Below are 10,983 nucleotides of genomic sequence, written 5' to 3' on the forward strand. Positions count from 1 at the left end.
CTGTTCAGAGCCAGAAAGGCATTAAAGATAAAGTCCAGTTATGGTCATGCGATCGCATTGTGAAAGAAACGTTGTGGAATCGATCAGAAAAGGTTGATCATCTAGCATATAAGTATTGGTGTGTACTGTAAGGTTCTGGAATCATCAACATGATAAGAAATTTGGCCCAGTCTTGGTAAAGTTACAAGCACTGTACACAGAAAGATGCGTATGGGACTACGCACACGTATGCGACACATGCGTTATATCAATCAGGTCCAAATAGATATAATAATTTACCAAATATATCAATTAGTAGGCGGTTTCTCGGCAAAATTTGTATGATCACGTATTAGTCAAAACATTCTTTCACATGATTGGTAATAATAGCTTCCATTTCACTTTTTGAGAAGGGGGCGTTTACAAAACTGGCCTTTACCTTTAACTCTCAGTTAAAACATCAAAGTCAAGGCCTTCTGGTTCCAAATAGGCAATAAAATTATGTCAGTTAGTATTACATCATTACATGGATGTAATTTTTGGATACTACAAGTCATTATTGGTGTCATTATAAGAAATTTGATCTGAGATATTAATACCCATTAGTACTTAAATGGCCACTAAAGATATTTTCAGAAAGTGCTTTACATAAGACATATATACAGGGTGTTTTTATTTTAAAGCAAATACCATTTATAATTGAAATTGAAGATATCATGTGTGAAATATTGATTAAACTTCTGTTTTGGAATATATGCTGTAAATAAAATCGTCTCCACTAACTCCAGTAATAGAGGTGGATGTGTTTCTTTTAATGGTGATTTCAGTAACAATCTACTAATTTAATCTGGTCTGTGGTAATTAACTTGTGTTTATAGACTGGTTCTTCATTTCGACAACTAGTTTCTCTTACTCCTTTAAATGATTATTAGCTGTCTGTTTCCATATGCACCTTGTCTTATTTTTCTATGATGTTCTAGTATGAATATTAATTTTGTTTATCCCCTCTATTCCACATTTTCACCAATGATTATCTACCGTAATCTTTTTTTAATCTCCTTTTAAAAAAAGCAAAAGCATATGCATGTATACTATATCCCGTACAAATATGTCTTTAAAAAAAATGCTTTTTCACAAAATGCACCCCTTTATTTTTAGAGTCATTATTTAAATCAAAAGTGGAAACAATTCATTTGGTGACTTCTTTCAAACTATCAATCCTTTCTGGCATAGAGGTAAGTTGTGGCTTTAAAATAATTTAAACAAGTAATTAGCCATCCCCGTAGAACCAATTGAATTGTCAATTTCAGCAACTCTATTGGAAATTCATACTGGACAAAGACTTGTCCGACTCCCAAGGTTATCTGCAATATCCAGAACAAAGTTGGCAAGTCCTTTTTTACCTCAATCGCGATGCCAAACCGACATCAAACCGACCGATGCTTGGCCATTGGGGCACATTGTGTTTGGTATGTTGTCAGTCTGATATGGGTTTTGTTCATTTGAATTGGGGTATAAGAAGTTAAATCTTGAGCCATGAAACTATCATAATCCTTTTCACCATCGTCTTTTCAATCCACAGCGTTTTGCAGGACAGTTCCATGGAGGGGTTCATAGCGTGACTCTGTGAAGACTGGACGGCAAGCTTCAGATATTCCTCCAGCTCCAGTGTATAAAGACATATCTAATTTCTTCATGGTCTTAAAAATCAACTTGGATATGGAGCAATACTCATGTAATATGGAAGTCATACTTTAATGCATTTACCCAGTTTGAAAGTATCATGAACATAATCAAGTCATAGAAGGGAGGATGTGGAACAGTTAATATTCTCTTTCAGAGGAAATATTGCAATATCTTTTAGGCAATCAATGATAAACAGAGAAGCACTCTGCAGAGTGCAAGCGACAAATCTATATTGTTTATTTGGGATTGGAGGTTAGAGCCTTCCATGTGCATATGGTTTGTGAGCAATCTTAACTTGGTGCTTTGTTAATTCAAATTTTATCTAATTCTATATGAAAATATTAAATTTCATATGCCTCGTTGACACTTGCCCGCATTTTGGTCCCGCACTGCCCCGCTCTGTTGCGTGCCAATGCGTGCCAATTAGTGACACGCAGGGTCACGTCTAATTTACGAATAGTTCACGCAATGCGTAACCACCAGGACACGCATTCGTAGACTATGCGCATGGCATGCAAAAACTGCGCACGAAGTATGCGCAGCCAATGCGCAAATTAGTCGTTAACTAGTCGTGAACATGCGTGCCACTAGGCCATAGGACAGGCAGCGGCGTGCACTGGCACAACTAGGCAGTGCATAGGGTGCGCATAGTTCACGCACGTTGCCAAACAAAATTGTCGTGCCAAAATTTTGAACATTTTGAAAATTCTGTCACGCATTTCACGCACGGCCCGCATCCGCCCGCATCCTCCCGCACGCTACCACGAGTACTTCCCGCATTGGCACGCAAGAGTATGTGTCTATGCGCAAACTATGCGCAAACCAAAATGCGGGCAAGTGTCACCAGGGCATTAGAGTACTAGATTATCAGTGCATTCCACACTCTTTTTTTATGAATTTTCTTCTTGATCCGAGTACTTCAAAATTGATACAGTTCTACAAAATGATGTATATTCACTAAATTTTGAATTCTACATTTTCAGGAGGTTTGTAAAGATTCACCTCTTGTTTGTGTAATATATTGTTACTTTCAAAGCATTTTAGTGTCAGTTTTCTGTCTTAGAACTTTCCCTGATTTGTGTGAGCTCTTTTATGATTGTTTGCGCTTACATGAAGTGGCATGATGAGGAAAATATTATTGAATTAAAAAAAAGTTCAATGCCTGCCCCCTCCCCCCTGCATAACAGGGGGATAAAGCAGAAAGCTATGTTGAAAAGATGTCAAAACATTAATTTTTGTTCTTCACTAAAATTGATGTCTTACCATGAAATAATTATATCATGTACAATTCTTTTCTTATATTGTAAATTCACAATTTATTGGATACATTTAAACATTTTCTTTGTCTCACTTGTCTCATTTAGTTAGTAAATATTGATTTTCATTATCTGACTTATTTAGGAAAGAAAGGGAAACGAGCTAAGTTAAGAATATATTCAGTAAATAACGGCCACCATCCTGAGACCTGAGACAAATGTAGCTGCACAAAGAGGGGAAAAAAGGGGGCAGGATGTTATCTTTGGGTCTGGAACTGACATTTTTTCTTCGCTAAATATCAACCTGCACCCACTTCGCATATCACGGTCACACCTACATATGGGCTCCTTGGTATCTATCCCAAATATGGAAATTAACGTTGACCCTTGACCTCACCCTTGACCCTCTGACATTGAATTCGCACCTGTGTAAGGTTTTATGACGGTTGATGTGCAAGTGTCATTTTACCAAGGCACGTCATGATCACACGAGGGAGGGAGTTGATATATCGTCTGCTTCAAAAGGGAGATCGTTATATTTAAACATGAAGTGGGATGCAGATTTACAGACTACTTCATTGTTCATAGCTCATTTAGATATATTTTTAGCAATCATGTATAGCATGGGGACCTTCTCTTGACAATATTACAAAGACTCTTTGTCTAATTCTCACAACCAATGTCTATTTCTTACATTTTTTCCGACTGAACAAACCGGCAACAATTTATTTGTCAACATGACCAGCAAATGAGATCTGGTAATGGTTACTATTACAAAACCATGGTTATAGATGGCTTTTTCAAACATATTTTTTTTTGCTCTTTAACTGATTTAATGACATATTTCAACACAATGCTTCCCACCAACTTTTATTTGTTGTTTATCCCATTGTAGGAAGATAGGTTTTGAAGTAGATATTTTTACACGTAAGCTGCATTGAAAGTGCATTGGAGGGACATCCCATGATAGTTGATACTTTCTATGTTTGTGCCTCATTTTTCTCCTTGTATTTTCTGATATCTCAGGTATTGCGCTTTTTAAGAGTGGAATAATTGTTCTCGTCTTTAATGATTCCTAGATTAGCTAAAGGTAGAATAGACAGAGGCAGATAAATAGATATGAAACAAATAAGTACATATTTTTGGCATCTAGAAGAAATTATAGAAGATTTTTTTTTTTTTAATAAATATTTTAAATCAAATTTAGATGTTGATTCATTAGAGAAGGAATGCTTCTTTCTTGTCCATTCTTGTGATTTATTATCATGGAAAGTAATCAACTCTAAATGATTCAAATCTTGCCATTTTGTTTCTATCTTTACAATTCTTGAAATGTTCATTAAGAAAGCTTATACTGTGAAACTATAGGTCATTTTTATTAGCATGCAGAAGATGTATATAATGTAAAAAAATTGTGTATGATGTATATGCATGGTCTTCTTGACTTCTGAAGATTTGTATAAAAAACAATTGTTTATTGCATTCCATACTCACTCATATTCTTATCAATTCTTATATCACAATTATATCATTTGAATAGCTCAGCTTACATTAACACTTAACAGTCAATTCATTAGATAGAAAATCAAAAGAGAGAAGGGAAATTTTAATTTGTATATTTTAGTTTCTGCTGCATCTTATTTTCACTTTCTTTTTTGCTGCATGTTTAAGCATTGACTTGTTAGGATATATGTAAGAGCAGGTGTGTTTAGAGATTTGCACACTATGCAATTGAACTATGACCTAATTTAGGCAAAGTCTCGCCCTGAACAGACAATTTTTGAGCTAATAATTATAATAGAGGAAACAATAACTGAAATGTTGGTATTTGAAATAAGCAAAAATATAACGTAATCTAACCCTTAATTATGGTGCTGTACAATTTTGCTGAAGAGATAAGGGTACACGAAAAACTTGAATTTAGAAATATTGAATGCTGTATTCATATCTGTTTCGGGTAGCAGTATACCAATTGTCTTTATGAGTTATGTACACATTTTGTATTAGGTATATGAGTCTTGTGACAAACAACATTGTCTCATTACATATAATTTTGAGGAAAAATGCATTAATCCTCTTGATGGATTTATCCATTCTGTATTAATATATCAATTTTGTTGCGTATTACATATGCAGCAATACTAGAGCGTGCCCTATTATGTATATTCATGTATATAGATATATCTCTAATAAATTTGACATGGAAAAGAAGCATTGACTATCACACTTTGACAAATCAGTATTTGAAGTTACTGATCTGCACATACGTTTTTGAATTAGTGAATTTCCATGCAATAATAATAATATCTGAGCTGACAAATGTAATCGAGGCTAAAGGAAAAGAGCAGTGCACTTTGGAATAATTATGTACAGAAGCAGGGCATAAGGTGTATAGTTGATGCCTTTTTGTTTCTAAATCTCAATCGATGGTAGATTTTATATTACCATCATTGTTGGTACCAGTCACAGTTATGTAATATTTACCATGTCGATCTTGTAGCAGAAAGAGACAGTGTCTTGCTAAATAATTGTGCCACACATACAGTCATATTTGTTTATTAAATTAATATTCGTTATTTGTGCCATTCTTTCAGAGTGTTATCTTTATCAATTTTATTTTGAATACCTGGATAAAACAGAGGAAAGAGGTATTGCGAACTGAAGAAATTTTGCGAAATTGCGTGCTATTCCTGAATATTTAAATTTCTAGCGAGAAATGATATTGTTGCCTTCATACAGTGTAATATATATAAAGAGATACAGTGGATGTATTGACAGTTTGTGCAAGAATGAATGGTAGCACGTAAGACATTGAGGAAAGTTTTTTTTTCAAATTCAAAGAAGTACTTGTTAGTATTTAGTTGTTAATTGGTAGTCTTATTTATCTTGATCATTAGATATATTTATTCACTCATCTGTACAAATTGTATATTTGATATTGATTATAATTATATTACTGTACTATAATATTGTTGAACTTTGCTTTTATTTCGATGAGTACCTTTGTGTTTGGCTTACAGTACTTATGATTATATTATTGAAATTGTGAGGGGTTTCACAATATCTTTTTTTTTAATGGCGATTTGAGGTGCAAATTCGCCATGGGCATGACAATTTGGCAAATTTCATCGTTTCTTTTTGTTTTGTTTTATAACTGTCAATACTTTTGTGAATGATTGAAACATTTTTATCAATGACTGAATTTTTATCATGTAAATGGAATAGAACTTTTACCTTCCAAATATGTTCTCTATTGTCAAGGAACACTTGATGAACATTGTTTAATGTTTAGAATCTTGTTCGATTTTGAATGTATTATGCATCAGCCAAATTATATGTTTGTTTGTATGTCACAATGTTTTGTGTCTATAAACCTTCCCACTCATATTTGTAATTTAGTGTACATGTTCCGAACCATTTCTTTTAAATTATATCACATTCACATGCACTTCAAAATTATTTTTAAAAATCTAAGGAAAGTTGCTGGTAACTGTAATGTTACAAATATCTCTTAAACCAAAAATGTATAATGTTTTGACTAAAGTTATAAAAGGTATTGGTATGTTAAACTATAAATAATCAGGGAAATGACTTTCAGAGTGAGAAAACTTTATTAATGAATTGTATTTTCATTTCTTTTATGTCGGAAAATAAATAAATTTTCCAACCACCCTTATGATACTGAAATTTTAAAAGATAGATAATGAACAAATCAAAACCATGAAATTTTATAGCGAAAAGTCCAATTTTTATGTACAGAAGATTTTTCTGTAGGAATTTATTTCGCTAGCTTTATGTTTCCTTCTTTCAAATATGGTCATGGCCAAAATAATAGGAAACTATACTTCTACCGTTCATTTGAAATTTGAAATATAATATTATACATGTTAAAATTGTCGTCTAACACATTATGTGCACAAATCAATATGTCATACAATAAAAATGAATGTATAAAAATATTAAATTGATTGTTTGATGTGTTCATTGACATTGTGTTGTACTCTGTGGAAGATTGGTATTGATGAGTACTCTAAAGTAATTCATTTATTAAAGATGCAGGTGAAAGATAGGCGAACAAAGTAGGAAAATCGGAGAAGAAAGTATTGGTGTTAAATAAAGATTATAATAGATTGAATGAGAGAAAAAACAGAGAGAGGAGCTTATACATGTGTGAGACCTGATAGAAATATGACAATGATTTGAAAGTAATAACTCGAACTAGAGCACGGAAGATTAAAGACTGATGGTAAAAGTTTCTTACTGTATACTTCGATATAAAAAGAAACAAAACATAAACAAAACTGCCATTCTTACGGTATACAAGTAAAATTGCATCACACCCGTATACCAGTGGCTGTCGCAGCCCTGTAATGTATGTTGTTTATGGCTATATCGCCGCTGCTTAGTTGCGTTTATTAAGGGCATCTGTCAGCTTTCTCGCGCACTTGTGTTATTCTTGACACAATTTGCTTGACATTTATTTCAAACAAACGTTCACAGTGAAAAATAATTCGCAGGAATGAGTGTCAGAGGAAATGAATTTATTGAGATGATTATGATAACTCTCCACCTCTCTATCTCTCTACTTGTCATCCTTCTCTCTCCCTTTTCGTTGCTCTTTATCTCTTTGGACTGTGTCTCGCCCACCATTCTATTTTCCTCTCGCGCGCTCTTTCTCACCAACCCTCTCTTTGATATCGTCACACCGTCTTCCTCCCAACTCCCACTCACTCTCTCTCTCTCTTTCTCTCTCTCTCTCTCTCTCTCTCTCTCTCTCTCTCTCTCTCTCCCAACCCCCTCCCCACAAGTTTTCTCTCAATTTACTTGACTTACTATTAATATCTTGACCTCTCTGTCTCTCTCTATCCCACTTCGTGATAATTGAACTATCTTTCGAGAGTCCTTTTCGTTTCTTTCCTTTTCTCTTGATCGCGCTTTCTTTAACCAGTCGAGACGAACCGATTCGAAAGTGTTGATCATCCGTATCAGTTGGACGCCTACTATAATGCATAATCCATGGAACGATTGATGACTACTATGGCGCCTCAAATATCACATCAGAAAGAGAAAGGACATAATATGGCAAAGGCGTGACATGCACTTTCTATTGCTGTTAGAATCTGTGTAAAAAGTTTTCATTCCTTTCATTTCAATAAACTATTTCTATCACTATGTGAAAGCCTCTTTAAAGTGTTGGGAGCCCCAGATTCGCCAAAAAATTGATGGCAAAATTTCACTATCATAATGTGAAAGAGCTACTGTGGAAGTGTTAGGAACCCCAAATTCGCCAAAAATTTGATGGCAATTGAAAGAGGATGTCATTAAGACGCAAAGATTCCCCCAAATGATTGAAGACAAAATTTAAAACATATTAATTTGGGTGTTCTGTTGAACGCAGAAAACCTAAGTTTTGTATTCTTTCATCAATATTTTGACTTCTAACACATTTGTTTTGAAAATCCTTGCAGAAATGTGTCTGAAACTTTGCCATCAATATTCTTCGGGGGCTTCCAATACTTTAGAGGGGCTTAGTTTAAACAGGAGGAGGGTTTAACGCGGTTAAAAAGCTAAAGAATACTCCCCAGGGAGTGGAAAATGTGCGCACATTGTGTGCGGGTAAGCCTGAATCCGATGACCGGGGTAATAATATATCTGTAAAGCGCTTAGGTACATCGTTGGATCGGTGTATTGAGCGCTATATAAAAAAAACCAGATTATTATTATTATTAAAGTCCATATCACACAGTAGAAATGTAGCTATCGGATCGCATGATTTACCTCTTTTGGTGCTGTTTCGGGGCATTTTAGGGTTAAAATATTTATTTATTTAGTGTATATGATCACTTAAATATCTTCATTTTATGTATATGCCATTTTTTGTAATGGTTCCGTCAACTTTGAGATGGTATATGTGCTTGTTGACTAATAATCATGGTCTGTTTTTTCACCTAATTAGTATGCTTCGTCTTCTTCTATTCGCATTTTTGTTCGCATTCTTCTGACTGAAGTTTAAATTTCGAATCTTTTTGAACACCTCACCTGGTTTTGATAGCAACCCAGCCGTCAACGTGTGCATTTACAAATACTGCAACATTGACAGATATTCACAAAATAACCTATTTTCAATCATCATGGCCATGTGAAACAACAACAAGAACCAAACACTGTCGAGAAATCCCGGAATGACTTGAAAGAATTGTGGTCTTAAATCCGCCAAGATCAATCCAAGCTGTGAAAACAACGGCTTTGTATTTTTGTACAAATACAGAAACGATTTATCCCCGTTTGAACCAGGCCTGAACTTGACGATACATACCACTTGGCTTTAAGCTGTCGGCAATGGCAGCGTTTAATATTTGGATGGGTTTGTCATACGTCAGGGAGGAGATCAACTTCTCAACTATCGCCATTTTGTTGAATGTAACGAAATGAAAACTAGATCTCGCCTCGTCGTAGGCTGTCCCCATGCAGTCCCTCCAAGCAGGCTGGACCTATAGTCAGAAAGGGCGGTCCTTTAAGCCTCGTTATGTCAAATAATAATCAATCAAAGAAGAAGATTGGTGGAGGATGAGTGAGATCATTTCCGTTTCATGTCTGTATTGGTTGCGGTTTAAGAGAGAGAGAGAGAGAGAGAGAGAGAGAGAGAGAGAGAGAAAGAGAGAGAGAAGCAGGACAATTTTGGGGAGGGACTTTGAGATGAATGACATGTGCATGGCGGCAAGCGGAACAAATAACTTGCACTTTTTAACCTGCGTAGTCGCGTGCGCAGAAGGAGTATTGTACTTTTTTTTTTTTTTACTTTAATGAATTGACAGTCCAAACTATCATAATGCATTTTGCTCAGTTTAAATTTATTTCACATTTACCCAGTGATAGAAGATAGACATGGTAAATCATGAAAATGCATGGTACAATTTTTCTTTTTCTTTTAGCAGCTTTCGACTTTACTATGACAAATTCTAACATAATGGTAGTTCGGATAAGAAAAAGTGTTCAATAACTTTCAGTTACCGCTTATGAAATATTGACTCACAGAAGAAGAATGCAGGAAATAACATTGTTCTTTAAATTGCGAAGGAAATGTGTGAGAAAGTAATCTTTAACTTTTTATCCCGTATCATTTCGTGCTAACAAGGCATATAATCACTGTGGCATGTTTTACGGGGGTCTGCATTTGCTGAATGTGAATGATAATTATAATTAGGCCCATTTGTAAGAGATTGATTTAGAAAAGATGAAGCCGCCGCAGATTATCCAGCAGTCCCATCACACCTATCTGTCAGTCTGTCTCTCTCTCTCACTTTCCATAATCGCTCTCCTTCCTCCTGTTTCCTTATGTAACTTTTTTCCATTTTTATGGGACGAGTGCCCTCCCCTCGCAGCTACGCCACTGACAGTAATAGTAAAAAATGACGACAATACTATCAATGTTATAAAGAGTGGGGGGGGGGGGGGTAAAGGAGGGTTGACGGAAGGGTGGAAGTCCGTTCTCCAATGTTCTAGGGCAAGTGGAGGGGGTCATTGAGGAACATCCCCAGACAGTGTTGTTACGATTGTTCAATGACTATACCTCCCCGTGAGTCCCTAAAGGAGATCAGCGAAATCGATGAGTATGTCAAGTTGGAGCAGACGGCTCGCGATGGTTTATGGTGCAACGATCGCGTAGTATCATTTCACCCGGTTGAATATCGCGGTCATTCTGTTCGAGGGCGAGCAGCTAGTCAACACTCACTCATCCATCGCAGTCGCTTCCCATGCCCTGGTCGTCTTTACTGGAATGGACCAGACCAGACGTTTTGGATTTGACCGTTACAGTGCTTTACTGCTCATTTAACTTTTTTTCAATTAAGCAATCATCTTAAACAGCGCCTCCTTACTTGGACGAGTGTGATTTGGAACAGATCGATAGGTACTTGTCAATTGACTGCATTTTCTCTTTATTTTCATTTGATGGGAAGTCTATTTGAGGAGCTCTAAGCAGTTCGGTCAACATTTTACTTCTCCGCGTCCTCTTCAATGTCTCTTTACCCCCCTAACATCACAGCTATTGCTCTAATATTTG

General features: G+C 35.6%; 1 protein-coding gene across 1 annotated transcript in view; it reads left to right on the forward strand.

Moving 5' to 3' along the window:
• The window catches only part of LOC105441063 (ELKS/Rab6-interacting/CAST family member 1-like), an 80,405-nt gene extending 73,520 nt beyond the window's left edge, over positions 1-6,885 (forward strand). The window contains exon 16 of the mRNA XM_030997082.1: positions 1,562-6,885. Within this exon, the coding sequence (XP_030852942.1) occupies positions 1,562-1,609 (48 nt within the window). The 3' untranslated portion in view covers positions 1,610-6,885. The remainder of the gene's footprint in view (positions 1-1,561) is intronic.
• Positions 6,886-10,983: the final 4,098 nt, after the last annotated feature.

The sequence above is a fragment of the Strongylocentrotus purpuratus genome, unplaced genomic scaffold (genome assembly GCF_000002235.5).
Source record: "Strongylocentrotus purpuratus isolate Spur 01 unplaced genomic scaffold, Spur_5.0 spur5_contig_858, whole genome shotgun sequence".
NCBI lineage: Eukaryota > Metazoa > Echinodermata > Echinoidea > Camarodonta > Strongylocentrotidae > Strongylocentrotus > Strongylocentrotus purpuratus.